The 18,103-nt window shown below is 30.5% G+C and overlaps 1 protein-coding gene across 1 annotated transcript; it reads left to right on the top strand.

The window, feature by feature from the left end:
- Positions 1–5,340: 5,340 nt before the first annotated feature.
- Positions 5,341–7,520, top strand: LOC120083219 (transcription factor MYB1R1-like). Its single transcript, XM_039038878.1, has 3 exons — positions 5,341–5,710; positions 5,949–6,157; positions 6,790–7,520. Exons 1-3 carry the CDS (start codon positions 5,422–5,424, stop codon positions 7,219–7,221), a joined length of 930 nt encoding a protein of 309 aa, XP_038894806.1. The 5' UTR covers positions 5,341–5,421; the 3' UTR covers positions 7,222–7,520.
- The last annotated feature ends 10,583 nt before the right edge of the window (positions 7,521–18,103 follow it).

Genomic DNA, 18,103 nt, shown 5'->3' with positions numbered 1-18,103 from the left:
ATGGAGCCATCAATAAACCCTTGAACATCATAAGCGATGATAAAATTAAAAAGTTGACTTTTCCAAATGAGGTCATTCAAATAAGTGAGTTTGATAGACAGTGGTTGAGAAAGAGAGGGGAACGAACTGGTATATTGCAGTGGTAGAGGCAAGAGATTTAATGGCTAAGTAGCCGGATAAGGGAATAAGCCGTTGGTAGGTTAAAAGGCATGAAGACCTGGATTGATAGGAAAGTTAGGGTTTATTGGCGGCGGGGGGGGGGGGGGATGAAGTTAGGGGAGGACGAGCTTGGGCAATGGGTGGAGTGAGGGGCAGGGTTTGATTTTGACTGGTAGTAGGTTGTACGATTGGTGAATTTTGTGGCAGGGATGATGTAGACTGTTGCAATATAATTGGTAAAATGGTGGAGGATATTGTTGACAAAATCGTTGGAAAGGATGTTGAAGGTAACGTGAAAGATGATGCCATTGGACAGAAAAAAAAAAAAAAAAAAAAAAAAAAAAAAAAGAAGAAGAAGAGAATCTTAGCTTTGATACCACAAAGTAATATTTGGATATTGATAATAATTCTCTCTGTATGTTTATAAAGGTAGAGTACTCATTGTTATATAGAAAATTAGGAGAACACATGTTCAATATAGATTGATGTAAAGATAACAAACAAAATGTAGAAGAATACAAAAGGGCAGAACAGTAAAATACAAGAAATGAATGGAAAATCTTCTATTAGTTATGGTGATAATAATTTTGAGCCAGCTCGAACTTACTATTCATTAGAAAAAGTATTTTTAAGTACTTAAACAAAATTAATCCAACCAAACTCTTTTAAATATGGGTAGTAAAATTTTTTTGCTATCCAACCACTAGAGACGTATTCTCCGCAATTTTATGTTGTCCTTCCTTATTTGCTATATGTCACGTGTCCTAATAAAATTGAGGTCAAACCGAAGTTGTGTAAGAGTGATGAGTTGAGTGAATGATGAATTGAAAACCAAATGGTTGGTGGGTGCCCCCACAAGACCTTATCTTGATTTATCCTCCAAGAAGCAACCCACCCATTATAAAAGCTTATATTACTAAAAGTAGCACCAACAAATATTAAAGAAGATAATGTGAAAAAAAAGAAAATAATAATAATCCTAAAGAAAGCCTTCTTCTCTTCTGTTCACTCTAGTTGCTTTTGAATGGACAAAAAACGAATATGCTTAGCCAACGGTTCATAATAAAATTGTACAAACAAAAAAAGGTTTAGTTTTATTGGCATTTTGCTAAGCAAAGACAGCCTAAAGAACGGTGCTTTTGTTTTTCTTGCGGTCCGCCATGGAGGATGGACTTAGTGGATATATATTATATATACACTTTCCATAACTCACTTATTATTAAATTCACATTTACGTTTTTAAATGGTTAAAAAAATATAATTCTTTTTTTAAGTCTCCTAGTTTTAAAGAATAAATATGTGTGGTTCTTGAATTTTTAAATTGTACATTTTTAATCTTTCAATTTTTTAAAATAGGTATATTTAGTTTGTGAATTTCCAAAAAAAGTAATTTTTTAGTTCTCGAGGCTTAAGATGAGTTTAAAAGGCCCGTAAAGTTTTTTTTTTTTTTTATTACAATGTAAATTTTAAAAATTAATTTAAAGAGAATAGACAATTTTTTAAAAATCAATTTTCTAGTTTAAATAATAAAAAAATATTACAGAGATATTCTAAACCCATTTTTAAAAATTTAGAGACTACAAATGAACATTTTGAAAATTTATAGATCAAATATATGTATTTTAAGAACTCGAGAAATAAATGTACATTTTGAAACTAAGGAATCAAACACACATATTTTTCAAAACTCAAAGACTAAATAGATGACTTTTCTAAAGAAAACAAAGGAAGAAGAGGAATGAAAAATGATCTAATATATGTGAAAATTAATGTAGTAATGATTTTAACAAAATGTCTAAATTGACTCACTTTCATAGACTAATATTATCATTGATACAATGTGACGGGAGAATGATCATTGGCATGATTAGATTGGGTTATTTGAGATTATTTGAGAAATCTTATTATTGAAGCAAGATACCGAACTATGAAAGGATTTTACAATGTTTTAATCCCGGAGATGAACATCAATTCTAAAAGGATTATGAATGGCTTGTTCATATCAATCATCCTTATATAATTGTCGAGTTGAGTAGGGACAGATTGAGTATGGGTCCAGATGGGCTCGATCCCCCTCAACGTTATTCTCTTCAATCTTATATTATATATATATAAATATATTATTATATATATATATAATATGAAAACGACTAGTTAGACTAGCGGTAAATTTACTTTTTAGCCCCTTTTAGACTCAAGTCCAAGTCTTATTCTTTACATTTATTTTTATTAAATTATATAAAGTTCCTCATCAACGAAATTTCTGGATACGCCAGTGGAGTTGAGTGTGGACATAATATGGTTGTTTCATAGAGAGAACAAGAACCTCAAATTTGAGGTTACGAAATAACACATTAACGTTTATCAAACAAAATCTCATTGGTGATGTAATTTGACACATTTATAATTACCTGACTTATAATAATTTAGAATTTTGTTTAATATAATAACTAATCTAGAATTTAAATTGATACCATTTCTAAATTTTAGAAGGATAAATTAATAATCAAATAGATACTAAAATTAAAAAATACACTAAATTTAATTACTCACAACAAAACTACAAGTACATTATTTAAAATAAAATTGAAGCTTTAAAAAGTGGAAAGCAAGAGATTCTCCTACTTTATGAATATATATATATGGTAAAACCCAAACAATCTCAAAAGTGGTGGTCACCAAATATCTATTTATTTTTGGGCATAGGTTCAATGAAGCTGGTTGGGTTCTTGAATTGAAGCATTGTTGGGAATTGACAAGTTGGGTGTTGACTAATTGGTAAAAGGTAAAAACTAAAAAGTAAAAAGGGGCAAATTTGCAAAGTAAAATATTGTAAAACAAATGTCTTTCTTTCTTTCTTCTACATGTGATGTGATATTGTTATTTAATGCTTTGTCCCACTCATCTCACCTTGGGCTATGTGTAAACATTTTGAACCATATATTGTTGATTTGATACCCCTAATTCCCCCATTCTTTCTTTTTCCCTATCCTTTTACTTTCCTAGGTTTTTTTTTTTTTTTTTTTTTTCTTAATTAATATTTTTACTTTAAAAAATCTCATCCAAATAATTTCAATCCAATTAGCTTGTGCACCAGTCGATTGATATCGATTTAAAGAGAAAATCGACACCAAAAATTGACTAAGAAAAGGTTGGTCAATCGGTTTTGTTTCTATCTCTTTTTCAAGCAAAACCAAAATGAATGAAAATAAATGATGAATTTTATTGTTAGGTTAATATAATTTGTAACACTTTTTTTTTAATTTAAAACCATCATTTTTTATGAAAAAAATTCAAATCAATCATGTAATGGGCTTGAAATTTAGACCGCATAAAAAAAAATCAATATTAAGGCAATAGGTTTGGACTTGGGTTGATACTAGTAGGCTATTTTATACTTAGTTTTTAGGAAAAAAATTTTAAAAAATAATATTCATATATATATATATATATATATATATATATATATATATATTAATATATATATATATATATATATATATAACTATATATATTTGAATCGATCGATTTTCCATTTTTTTTTAATATGAAAATAAGAAATCGATCGACCGAGTCCTAGCCTCGATTGACCTCAATTTGGTTGGTTTCGATCGATCGGATCGATTTTCGGTGCCTTTATGTTCACCACTAATTTAATGTAGCTTAATAACTAATCAATACGATTGGAATTATAAGATTGGAAGTATTTCTCATTTATCATCTTCTTCTACTAATGTTTTTATCGTTTTTAAGAGAAGTTGTAATGAAATGTGATTAAGAAAAAAAAACTCTTGAAGCATGAGAATAGTTTACTCTTGTGAATTTTGAGCAACTCAAAATTTTTGCCGTAAATAGAAATTTAATATTGTGAAGTTGTATTAAACCACTTAAATATTTATTTCTATAATCATTGAAATATACTATGACATCAACTTGGTGGAGAAAAAGTACTAAAAAAAGAATAGAAAAAAAACACAAGGACATATTATTTAATTCGAAAGCTAGATTGGATTTAATAATATGAAAGCTCGTGGTAATACCATATCAAATATAAACTTGCACTTTTATATTTACGTGTATTAATAATAATCTTACACTTCCACTTGGAGAAATTTCAAGTTATTTTATAAGTAATCTATTTTTAGATTTCATTTGATAATTAATTGATTTTTTATTTTTAAAAAAATTAAACTTATAAATACTACTTTCACATACGAGTTCTTAGTTTTGTTGTATACTTTTTAATAACTTTTTCAAAATTCAAATCAAGTTTTAAAAATCAAAAGAAAAAAATATTTTGTCGGTATGTCTTGAATTTGTTAACTGGCAACGCCTCAAAACCTATTTAGAAATCGTATTTAACATATTTGCTTTTTTGTGGTTATTTATGATATCTCCCTAGGGTCTAAAGTAGTGCGCTATATAAACTCTAACTCTAGAGAAGTCATTTGTATATTCAGAAGACACTCTCTAATAATATTGTTCTCTATGCTCTGTGGACGTTGCTAACACACTGTTAGTGAATCATGTATATCTATGAGTTGATTATTTTTATGTTTTTTAATTTTTTAATTGTCAATTTCGTAACACATTTAAAAAAAAATTCTAAATTTGATTAGGAATTCAAATATTTTCTTTAGTATTATAAATTTATTTTTAAAAATTAACTTTCATCAATCAAGTGAGTCTTGAATTAGTGGCAGGGACGGAGGTTCAATTCCCCATCCCTTAGTTATTGTACTAAAAAAAAATAACTTTCATCTAAATCTTTTTATTTTTAATTTAAAACAATAGATAAGGAACAATATAAGAAATAATGACCAATTTTGAAAGGTTTATTTTACAAGGAAATGGTAACAAAAAAGCATCAAATACAAGTACATTTCTTTTTAATATATATGTTATATATATATAAAAGAAACAATAAACAAGAAAAGAAAGTAATCTTTATTTGCAAAAATCCTGTTATCTTCTCTTGTTCATATTTTAATAAAGAAATGGTGATAATAATAATAAGTTAATAACTGATAAATTGGACAACAAGAAAATACACACAAAAATTAAAAAAAAAAACATGAACAGCCAACCAGAAAATGCCACGTATCGCATTTAAAACACCGACTTCCACAGCCATTCCATGATTGTCATCGCCGCATTATATATATAGACGGAACCAAAATCCTCACCACACCACTTGTCTTTTGATATTGTTGTTTAATTTCGGTGCGTCTCGTTTCTTTTCCCCTTTTTTCTTCTCCTCCGATGCCGATGCCGGCCGACGGAGCCGCCGTGATGGATGCCGCCGGCGTCACCAAGGAATTCATGTTGTTTGGAGTCAGAGTCGTGGTGGACCCGATGAGGAAGAGCGTTAGTATGAACAATCTCTCTCAGTATGAGCATCCTCTCGAAGCTTCCATTGATGACAATAGCCGTAACAGTAAGATCACTGTCTCTGCCGCTGATAGGAAGGAAGATTCCGCTGCTGGTTACGCTTCTGCGGATGATGCCGTTCCCAATTCCGGTGGGAATCGCGAGCGTGAACGCAAGCGAGGTTTGATGTTTCTCTGTTTTTTCTTGTCCTTTCTTTGAATTGGTGTTTATCAAGTGATTTTTAGATACGATTTGTAGAGAGAAGGATGTGTTTGAGTAGTTGTGTAAATGACTGAAGTCGGCGAGTTTTTCACTTGATAGGTTATTGGGGATTTTTATTAGGTTTTATTTTGGAAGCTTGTAGATTAGTTCAGTTTATTCGGAATTTTGAGTTGTTAATGTTTGGGGATGATTTCCAGGTGTACCGTGGACGGAGGAAGAACACAAGCTTTTCTTGCTGGGATTGCAGAAAGTGGGGAAAGGAGATTGGAGAGGAATTTCGAGGAATTTTGTTAAGACTCGAACCCCAACTCAGGTTGCTAGCCACGCCCAAAAATACTTTCTACGCCGAAGCAACCTCAATCGTCGCCGCCGTAGATCCAGCCTCTTTGATATCACCACTGATACGGTAACTGTCATCTTTACTAAATTCATAACTGATATCACCACTGATATGGATGGATTGGTTTTTTCAAGTATTCTGCATTCTGTTGTTTCATTCTGTAAGGTTGCAAATCTTGATTTCAAGTCGTAATAGTGAATTCATTTGGGTGGGGGCTAACTAGGATTTTGACCTACTGGTTCATGAGCTTATTTATCCCGTGGTAGGTAGTGAAGTTTCATGACCTATCCCCTTTCTGAGTTTCCTTCCCTGTTCTAGCTTTTCTTGACCAACCTTCAAAAAGATGAGAAAACCACCAATTATTGCAGTAAAGGGATAGGCAAAACCAAACAAGACGATATGATGAATGGTTCCGGCGATGTTGGACATGTTTGGAAGTGATTTTGAAATGTTTCAAAATCACTCACAAATATATCTTTAATCATTCAAAACCAATTTAATCATTCAAAATCAATTTAACGTTTGATTGTACATTTTTAAATGTGATTTTCTATTGAAAGATTTTCTATTGAAATAGGTTTTGGAGTGATTTTAGTCATTTCACAATTAGTCCCACATATGCCCGCAATAATAGAATACTTCAATAAGTGTAAGTTGGATACGATCCTAACCTGTAATTCCTTTTCTGGGTTCATTAGGTAAAAGTGGCTGCTGAGGAAGAGCAAATTCAAGTTCAACATAATTCCTCCCAATTGCAATCCTTGTTGCCACCTCCACCACCTGACACTTGTACCATAAATGGATATCATCCTGTGATGCCAACCTTTCCTTTGTCTGTTTGCCCTGCAATTTTACCTGTACCAATTCCAATGGAAAACCCCACACTGAGGCATGAAAACCTGGAGACTGATACATCATCAAAGCAACTCCATCCTCTTGCTGCTGAAGTTTTACCACTCAGTGCAACCACACCTGAGTTTAACTTGAATTTGAAATCGACATTAAACTCGGGAGCTCTTTCTCTTAACCTTGCTTTGCCTTCAGACTCGTCCAATTCGTCAATGAAACACCCTGCTTTTCAAGGAATTTCAAGTATCAACAGTGGGGATAACATTATCAGTGTTGCTTAAAATCACTTTGTTGGCTTGAATGGTATATTTTAGTGATCTGGAACTGGAAGGCAAAGCGATTAGGTAATTAACTTCGGTTGTTTGTCGTATGTACATCCCTCCCCACCCCCAAGTAAAAAAAAGAAAAAAAGGAAAAAAAAAATTTAGAGAACTGCCATGGCTTCTTGTTTTCTTTGTTTATGACGCCTTTACCTTTGGATTCTTCTTCATTTCATTTGGTGTTTGCTTGTACAACTGAACCTAACAAGCAGTCTCTGCTCACTTCTGCTTAATGATAAGACAACTTGGTTTCTTCGATATCTTTTTGTGGCCTTCCTGTGTTTTGCTTTTGAGTATGAAAAATATCAAGTTTTGATGAGGGATATGGTGATGTAGCTACCTCATATTTCTCCATCTTTGAATAGAAGATTAGGTTCTTGCATCTTGTGATTGAGGATAGCATTTCATCCTCTATTGTGGGTCAAGGTGGTTGTACTGTTATTTTGATATTGATCATACTCTTGATTTCAATATTATCTGGTGGACTTTATTTGCAACTGGCTCAGAATTCCATTTATAGCTTTGGTAACTACTTACATCGTCTTTGATTAACTACTTTAGGAAATACTCAATATTTTTTTTTATGTCAAATGATCCAAATTTAAGAAATAAAAATGTCAAATGACCTTTCATTGAAACATTCGCGCATGCGAAATGACCTCTCGCTCTCTTGGTCTCTCACTCGCTTGTTCGCTCTCTCACATCACTCTCCTCCCTTATAGATTTGTTGTCTCGTTCAATCTCGTTCTTGCTCTCATTGTCTCGTTCACTCTCGCTCTTGTCCGTCCTCTGTGGTCTTGCTCTACTTGAAGGTGGTCGCATTGGAGTTATCCATGTGGTGTAGCACTGGGAAGGTGTGGCTGTCTTCGATCTAGAAGGAGGAGGAGGAGATGCGATATGGAGAAGAAAGAAAAAAATAAAGAGAAGAAAAAAAGAGAGGAGATGCGATCGGGAGCGAAAAGAAAAGAAAAGGAAAAAAAAAGAGCAATAACATAAATTTACTTATATGTGACATGAGTAGAAGATCGTTTGACATTTTTTTTTAGAAAATTTGATTCATTTGATATTTTAGACCTTAATTCAAGTTTCAAACAAGGAAGTATGTAATGCTTTTAAACAAAATTATCTCATCTAAACAAAATTCAACCCAATCGTGTAATATTCAAAAAATTCAACCCAATCGTGTAATATTCAAGCATGTGAAGGTCATTTGAATTTTGTTAATTAGTTTAGATGAGATAATTTTGTTTAAAACCATCCCATGCTTTGTTGTTTGGAATTTGAACTAGGGTTGTTCAAGTCCAAACCTAAAATTAGTATCTTTAATTGTAATTTTTCCCATTCAAGACCCTTTTTTAGTAAGCGTGTCATTTTATCTTTTACTTTGACTATAAATATTCTTAAATGACAAAACATACATGTGTCAAATAATATTTGACTTCATTTTTCTCACTATTTGATGTAGGTAGATTTGAATTACACATCTTTTAGTTGTTAATACATCTAATCAAGCTGAATTTACTTTAGCCAATATTTGATTTCTCATGATCACATATTTTTCTTTTTCTGTTTTATTTATTTTTCAAAATCAACAAAAGGTAGGGTAGAAATTTAAATTTTTGATCTTCTAGTGAAGAATATATCAAGACAATCGATTGAGTCGTCAACTATTCGTCTATATTTTCTAGAATGATCTAATTTTAAAATTTTTAATAGATTGAAAATTGAAAGTAGAAATCAAATTGAAAATTTTAAAAGATTTTTTTTTTTTTTTTTTTTTTTTTTTTTTTTTTTAAAGATGGGACAGAGAAGGTAAAGTGTTTGGGAATGAAGTGTTTTTGTGTGGGACAGAGAAATCAGTTCCATGAGGATTTGGTGGGGTCCATTTCAGGATCCGGATTACATTATTTCCATCCATTATTGCTCTCTCCTGGCCCCACTTTTTTCTTTTTTCAAACGAATAAATCTATTCCTTTTCACCCGTTTAATTTTTTTTATTGTTATTAAAAAAATATATTATTTATTTTGTTTACTTCCATGTACATTCTATTTTAATTTCTTTACTTTTAAATGTCCAATTATATAGTTTCTATTCAGTAATAATTTAGGTTTTGGTTGAGTTTTGATATTAAGTCAATATTTTTTCAATTTCTTAATATGGTTTTCATCATTCTTATGTAAAAATTGAATTTTTAGAAAAATACTAAAAAAATAAAATTTTGAAATCTTTGTAGTTTTCAAAATTTAGCTTGATTTTTTAAAATATTGATAAAAAACAGATAACAAACCAAGAAATCTAGATGTGAAATAAATAATTATAGACTTAATTTTCAAAAAATAAAAATAAAAAAATCAAATAGTTATCAAACAAAATCATAGTTAATTTATGGTTTTTTTTTTCTTTTTAAATTAGTCATCAAACACTCTTGTTTACAAATTTGTGAAAATATATTTACATATATTATATTTTTTTTCTGGTATAAATTTAAGATTTATGAGGTATTATAACTTTTTTTTTCCTTATTTAATTCAAAAATTCTACTACATGTCTACATCTTCTCGGATAGGGAATCCACTCGACTAACTTACTAGAAGAAAAGAGCTTAAAATATTTTCTGTTTAAATTGAGTGGAAAATAAATTATATCTTTTAGTTCAAAATGAGGGGTGACAAAAGTTATTATTCAACATTAAACTATTCTTTCAGGTACGGTGGACGAAAATATTAAATCATATGTCGGTTGAATTAAATTCATTTTGTTTTTTCATCAAAATCATTAAATATTTTATTTAATTATTTTCATGTATCTTTAATACTTACTCTCTTATTCTAATAGTTGAATAAGTCATTTTAGAAAATGTACAACAATATTTTATTGGATTGTTGTCAAATATAGCAAAAAGAACAAAAATATTTACAAATATAGTAAAATGTCATTGTTTATCCATGATCAGTCTTAATAGACATTGATATATGTCTATCCGTATCTATCATTGATACTATAACATTTTGCTATATTTATAATTATTTCCATTTAAAACTATTACCTTATTTGATTTCTTTTTAATATGAATATTACAAATTTACAATAAAATATAATTCTTTCATAATATTAAATTTTAAGTACAATATCAATCAATATATTGAGGTTAGTTAAAACTTTTATTAAAAAAAGTGTAAGGAGTATTTTTTTTAAAAAAAAAAAAAAAAAAAAAAATACCATTTTACATAATATAAATATTTATTGAAGGCACATGCAAATATATATATGTGAATAATTAAAGTGGAATCTAATTCCCATGCACATTAATTTGAAAACTTTATATAGCTTGATAAATTAAGACCCATAGTGTTCTTTTCTTGAATGCTTAGCTCTATCTGTTTAGGTACTAATGATTCTCAACAAAAGGGGATGTCATTGCTACATGGTTGCTCAAAACTTGGACAACACTCAAAAGTTAAGTATCTCTTTTGGGACTTTCCATTTAAACAATCTAATTTAGAATTAAACACATCAAGAAAGGGAAAAAGAAAATGAAAACTAAAATTCAACATTTATGAATCATATGGTTTTTTTTTTAGTTCCATAAATTTGAAGGTATTGTTATTATCCAAAATTTAAAGTATACTATATTCAAGCTCATATATATTATAATTATAAGTATTAATTACCATTGTCATACATTATCATACTATAATGAATAAATGCTAAATTATACAAAATAATTTTGAACTTTAGTTTTTGTTTAAAAAATGCTTTTATTTTTTTTTGCAAGTTTCAATAATGCCCTTCGTCATTCAAAATGTTTAAAAAATATCTCGGAATAAAAATCTCAAAGAGGGAAAGTGGATGTGGTTTTTTTTAAAAAAAAATATATATATGGATTGGAAATCGAACTCTGACCTCGAAGTTAATAGTATATACTTGATGTCAGTTGAACTACGCTCATTTTGACACAAAAAAAAAAAAAAGAAAGAAAGATTCAACTGACTCGTTGTAGACTACCAATAATAATACATGAATAGGAGGGGTTTTTTTTTTTTTCTAAGTCTCATGCTCCACATTCCCCTACACTCCAAAAAAATAAATTTTCGATAAATTTTTCAAAAAAATTAATTATCACATACTTATTTTTTAGTTGGTACAACTGGAGCAACCGAGGGTACTGTACCTAATTTTTTTCCTCTGTACAATCCAACCATAATTCATTTTAGTAAATGAAGTATTTACACTTTATCTTTTGGTACAGAGTATATGCCTCAATTAGTTGAACTAATTTATAATTAATTAAAATGACAACTTTTTTTATTGACACAAAAACCACACAAGAGATTAAGTACAAGTTGTACGGGCTACAACATCAAGACCTTCTTGAACCAAGAGACTACTAAGTCGAGACGGAAAAGGGAGAGAATCATTTAACTACAAATAATAGCACATAACCATTTATTTCAAAATAAAAGATGATATCCTTCATGGACCAATAACTAACTCGCCATCATTCATGTGCTCAAACAAGAAAACAAAAACTCACCATCATTCTTTTTCTTTACAATAAATGTCGGAGGTGAGAATTTGAACCTTTGACCTAAAAAAACTCGCCATTATTAATTACCGTTGACGAATATTCATGTTGGCTAGCTTATCATTATCGTTCATATAAGCATGATTAGTTAATTTAATTGTCAATTCATGAATAATCTAATAGATATCATAAAGCACTTATTACCTCATTTAAAACTTCAAAATCAACATATAATGAACCAGCACATGTAGAAATTAAAAATAAGTGATTAAATTCAAAGAAGATAGGGTTTATTTGGCCCAAACGGAAGCTATAGCTAATTTAGAACAGAGGAATTTGCTCTACGAAGGCGACTCTTGACCATTGAATACGGCTTCTTCATCGTCGATTGCTCAAAATCCTTCCTGTTCTTATGAACTTTCTCTATATACTCAGACGCCCAACCATCCACATTCGCCTCATCAAAATCGATCTCTTCGTGAATCACATTCGAAGAAGAAAGAGAAGAAGAAGAAGAAGACGATGAATACCTCGGCGATCCATGCCCGATTTGGAAACCGCCTCCGCCCGGCTTCGTCACGTAGATCGGCTTCGCTCGACTCTGCGGCTCCTGTAGCCGTCTACTTCCCGGAATCAGAGGCTTCGCCGCCAGATTTCCTCCCTCACGGCGTCTCGTGGTCGTAGATCCAGCGGTTGCTTGATTCGTCGTCTTAGCGAAAGAAATTGAACTCGAAAGCTTGATTAAATTCGCTACCAATAACATGGATTTCTCACAGAGCGATTCAGTGGATCTTGTTTCTTTACCGATCATGACTCTGGTAATTGTTGAATTTTTTGTTTGTTTGTTTTTTTTTATGTGTGTTTGTGATTTAGGGGAAAAGAGAGAATGATGATGGGGAATGAAGAAACAGAGACGGAAATTGGGTTGGGATTTATAATGTAATAAGCAGTAGTTGTTGAGGTTCTTTGCTTTAAAGGAGAGAGAGATTAGTGAATATTTAGGGTTTAATTAATTTTGATTAGAACTAATTAGAGGGAGATTCCATGTTCAAAATTTCAAAGAATAATTTGGGACTTTAGTTTCTTTTGCTAGTGGATAGATCCCTTTCTCACTTGGTGAGAACTACGGGAGGGAGGAGGATGAAGAAGAATCCATGGGAAACTCAGATATTTAGTTAACTTAATAATAATTAATAGCATATTTTTAAAAATAGAAAACTAGTGGAAACTATTTAAACAGTAAATTTTAATTTTTTGATAGAAGTTTTATTTTCGCTGTTTTTTTTCTATTTATTTTTTTATTACTGTGTAAATAATTTGACGTTTTTTTCTAAATTTAAATAAGATAAGGATCCATATATTGATGTCTAATAGAATAATTATTTTTTACTCCAAATTATATGAATACAAAATACTACTTTTCTTTCAAAATTATTGGAAATGATATTGAACAAAACTTAGAATAAGATCTATTATGGGTGTTCAAAAAATCCGGTGACCCGACCAACCTAGACTACCCAACCCAAACCGCAAGGGGTGGGTTGAGTTAGATTTTATTTTGGATTAGGTTGGGTTAACAATGTTAAAAAATATTAAATTCGGATTGGGTTAAGGGTTACCCCATTTCAGGGTCGACCCGACCCGACATATATATATATATATATATATATAAGCAAGAAAAAACAGTCAAATTATATAATATAAAATAATTAAAAAAAAAAAAAAAAAAAACTGAATCGGCGGCCCAACCTAACCCAATCCGAAAATTTTGGGTTGGGTTGACCCTCCAAAAAAGAACATAGTTCATTATTTGTCCATCCGAATTTTTGGATTGGTCCATAAAAAATTTTCAACTCGACCCAATTCGGATTATGTACCCCCTTAATATCTATAATGAAAATTTAAACCTAAGCACCATCACATTACTCCCAGTCATGTCACATCCATTTTAGTTTAATTTTCATAAAGGAATTCAACTTGAAGAGAGCTTTGAAATATTTTTGAAAAATTATGGGATTTCTTAAACAGAAGATAAAGTTAGAAACTTTTATTTTTTTTTTTTTAAAAAAAAAAGGTTTGTGCCATGGCATGTATATATTACCTTCTCTATCCATCCTACCAAATTTTTATGATGAACAATTCCAATTTGGGAATTTGATGTAGAAACGTTTTTGGATATTTTGATTCGGTATACATATTTATTAGGGGTGGAAACGGTTCGATTCGGTTCGGTTTGGTGGTCAAACCGAACTGAACCGAATTTTTTAAAATGTGAAACCGAATTGAACCGATTTATTGGTTCAAACCGAACCGTATATATGCGGTTCGGTTCGGTTTCAAATTCGATTTTGGCATTTTTAAAAATCCGTGTTATATTCTTTTTTAATTAAAAACGGTTCGGTTCGGTTCGGTATTAAATTTGATTTTGTTCTTTAAATTAAAAGCGGTTTCGTTTTACTCCTTTTTTAAATATAATATATATATATATATATATATATATATATATATATATATATATATATTAGTCAAAAACGGTTTGGGTCGGTTTCAAATTTGGTTTTCGAAAGCAAAACCGAACCGAACCGAACCGAATTAATTCGGTTTAAAAATTTCTTCAAATCTGATCGAACCGTATTTTTCGGCTTCACTAAGTTTTCGGTTCGATTTTTAGAAACTGTTCGGTTTTGCGATTTGAATGACCACCCCTAATATTTATGTATTTCTTTGGATATGTTTTTTCGGATTGGTAAATTTTTGGTTATGTATTCAGTTTATTGAATAAGTTGTCAATGTTCAATGCGATTATCACTCAATTGATATACATATTTTTTCTTTTTGATAATATATTAGTGTTTATTTGATGTGTAAAATTGAATTGAGTTCGGTTGATAATAATTATCTGGATTTATAGTGTACAACGAAGTTGATAAATGATTGTCTTTGTTTAGGGATGCATTTGCATAGTTGATATGAGTTGATTAAGATTAATTATCTTCAATTATTAGATTTTATTTCCCTCTAATTTTAAATTTTGAAGTCAAAATATAATTAATTTGGAAAAGATAATTGAATTATGATTACTAGAGATTTTGAAAGGTTCTGAATTTGAAAAAAAAAATCAAAATTTATATATACATATACATATAACTAGGTCAAGTGGGATTTATTATAAAAGTTAAAAAAAAAAAAAAAAAAAAAAAAAAAAAAAAAAAATCAACATTTTCACCCTAGGCCTAGACCCAGGCAAGACCCACTCTCAAACCCCCCTCTCTCTATAAATAATGATTGGGTGCAGCTTCCGCAACACCTAATCCATATGCTTTTTAAAAACTAAAAATGCCACATGGTAGTATTTTATTAGACTAAATTTTTCTCACTACAAGAATTTTGGGTTTGATCGTCGTTCATCTCGTGCAGATTCGTCAGATCTCCGATGTCGGTCAGCTCGTCGTTTGCTGTTCATTTTCCATCGTGCAAAGGTTTGCTCCAACTGTGCAGATTTCTACGACGAGCATTGGGATATTTGCCTAATATTCGTCAGATCTTCGGTTGTACAGGTTCCTCGCCGGTGTCGAATCTATAGATCTGCCCGTGGGCTTTTTCGACCCGGTTGTCTATTTGCCTAATCTACTCGTGGGTCTTCCAGTTCGATCATCGACGTGGTGATTTAGCTTTATTTGCCAGGTTCAGCGCTCGCCGGGGTTGTGCATTCACCAGATCAGTCAAGCTCTCCCGCAATCTGTCCTATTTGGATCTCTAAATTATGATGGAAGTTGCCTGGTTCTGGAGAACCGTCTCGTTCTTTTCAATGTACTGCTTTAATAGGCTCTCCAAAGTCTCAGCTCAGATCTATTCCAATCTTTGAGTTTCGACTCAGATCTGTTCAAGCTTGTGGGTTGAGTGAAACTCTTCACAATTATTTTATAGTCCATGCTTAAAATTAAATCTATTTTGAATGTTTTTTATTAGTGTATATATAACTTCAGTTCCTCTTAGGAAAGATTTTTTAAGTTGGAAAATGTATATATTTATATATACTGAAAGAGAGATATTCAACGAATCATAATAGTGATATTGAGAAACACTCCCAATATATCCTAGAGTACGTTATCGTGTCAGGTAATAAACTTTTGATGAATTTTCTTTTATACACTTTAATGTTTACTAATTTCTTTAATTATTTTACAGTACACGGGAGAAAAGATTTGAGAATGTTAAAAGATACAATTCTTCAAGGTTAAATTCTTCAAGCATTTATCAACCAACTCTTCAAGATATTGGTCAGTAAGAATGGGGTAATCTTATCGCAAATTTACAATTTTAGTTATTATTATTTTACCACTAAGAATTGATTTAAACGATTGTGATTTTTTTATTGTGTTCAGGTGAGAGGTTGAAGGAGAAAGAAGAAACATATTGTAAGGCAGTGTACGAGGGATATTTAATAATCCCCAATAGCATATCATTAATTGATGGCTCTGGTCAAATCCATCAAATGAATTGGAGTCCGTTTGTAACTGAAAAAATAGGTAACTCAAACAATCAAATAAATTAAAACTATTTTGGTAATTCATACTGAGACTCAATGCAAGATTGAGCAATCTATTGAAGGATATCTACTGCACTACAGGATATGAAGGTTTGGAGTCTTCTTTCTCTCTCTCTCTTTTTTTTAAAAACTTATTTATTTGTTTGTTTTTCATGTTAATTACTTTTTCTCGAATCATTTACTTTTTTTTTTGCTTGTATGTCTCTTTGTTAAGAGTGTGTGATTGTGATATGACATATTTCTGGATGTTTTATGCAGTTGATTCAACTGTAGGAAAAGGATACTTATTTGTTAGACTCTAGAGGACGTTACACTGACACAGTTGGCTAGAGAACAGTTCTTAAAGGTGTTCTATACTTCTATTTTAGTTACTTTCTAAACATTACTTCAAGTTTCTATTTTTAATTATTATTTTTATATTTATTTTTTATGAACTTTTAGTTAGGTTTTACATTGGCTAGGCTAATGATTAAATTGGGTTCTAAGTTTCCGTTATTGAATAAGTTAATTGTGAAAATCAATCAAGTATATATAAAATGCTCTAAATTTTTTTGTTCTTGTTGTAAAGGACTATTGGATTCTCCTAGCAGCAATTTAAGTAAAATTGTAGTTCTTGGGTCTTGTGGATTAGTTATGTGAGACTATGATCTTGAGATGACTTTCTATTTTTAAATTCAAGCTAAGATCTCTCTAGAATTATTATGATGATCTTGAGTGTTTCTTAATTTTTAAAGAAAAAAAAGAATGTTTTTTTATTTTTAATTTTATTGTTCTCTTCTACATATGATTTTCATTGTTCTCTTTTAGCATATGATTTTGATTTTTTATTTAGTTTGTACATTCCCTTCTAGCTACGATCGGTAGTTGCTTCTCCAGCACATTATCTTTTCCAAATTGTTCTCGAAAGATTCACTTTCTTGGCCTACACCCAAGTCCAAATGCGGCCTTTAATGGGCATTAAGTAAATGTTAATTATTGACCATCAGCTGCTGAAGTTAAAGTATTTTAGTATTTGGACAAAACTGGAAGTTGAATTAGTTGGTAAAGATTGAGTGACTCTTGTGTGATTCTTTCTTTTGACGTGATCATTGACACTTGCAATATTCTTTCTTTTGTTATCTGAGCATGGAGAGTTGTAGTTTTGAAGGAAACAAATTAGGGTCCATTCATATAGGCTTCTTGCTTGTCATTTCATTTCTACCATAGCAACTACTTGTCCTCATTTCTAAGATTTCAACCAAGTAATAGAATTTTGTACTACTCAACACATTTTAAGGTGTTTTTGGAGTACTTTAATTGGTAATTTTCTTAGAAATGTTTATAGGAAAGATTTCACATAAAAACAATACTTGAAAGTCATTTTAAACTCATTCATAATTACTATAAGGCTCACTTATATTTTATATCTTTAAATTACATGAGATTTCAATATTTTTTTTACATTATCATCATATTTTATGTTTGGCAAGCTTGCATTTATTTCTTATCTCACTAGTTTTTTCTGTTACTCTTCACTTAGGATAATATTATGTTATGTTTTTACTTATTTGTTCAAATTGTTGTTTTATCTACTTTGTAGGTGGGAGAATAGTCTTTAAGTTCCAAAAATTGGCATTAGAGAGACTTGAGAAGACATCATTGAACACTATTCATTTATCTTCAACTTATTTTTAGTCATTTTAACAATTTTGTAATTCATTTATTTTAAATTCTATTCTTATGTACAACTTAGCATGTATACTCTACTTGTTCAATGTAGAATATATAT

This window comes from Benincasa hispida, chromosome 8 (assembly GCF_009727055.1).
Source record: "Benincasa hispida cultivar B227 chromosome 8, ASM972705v1, whole genome shotgun sequence".
Lineage (NCBI taxonomy): Eukaryota > Viridiplantae > Streptophyta > Magnoliopsida > Cucurbitales > Cucurbitaceae > Benincasa > Benincasa hispida.
Note: the sequence above shows the minus strand (reverse complement) of the source record. Positions and strands in the feature narration are given on the sequence as shown.

What these genes read in the sequence shown, in the direction of transcription:
- LOC120083219 (XM_039038878.1), top strand. Translation starts at nt 5,422, where the DNA reads ATGCCGATGCCGGCCGACGGAGCCGCCGTGATGGATGCCGCCGGCGTC. An exon ending in CGAGCGTGAACGCAAGCGAG is followed by an intron (nt 5,711 to 5,948) that starts GTTTGATGTTTC and finishes GATGATTTCCAG; the next exon opens with GTGTACCGTGGACGGAGGAA. An exon ending in TTGATATCACCACTGATACG is followed by an intron (nt 6,158 to 6,789) that starts GTAACTGTCATC and finishes TGGGTTCATTAG; the next exon opens with GTAAAAGTGGCTGCTGAGGA.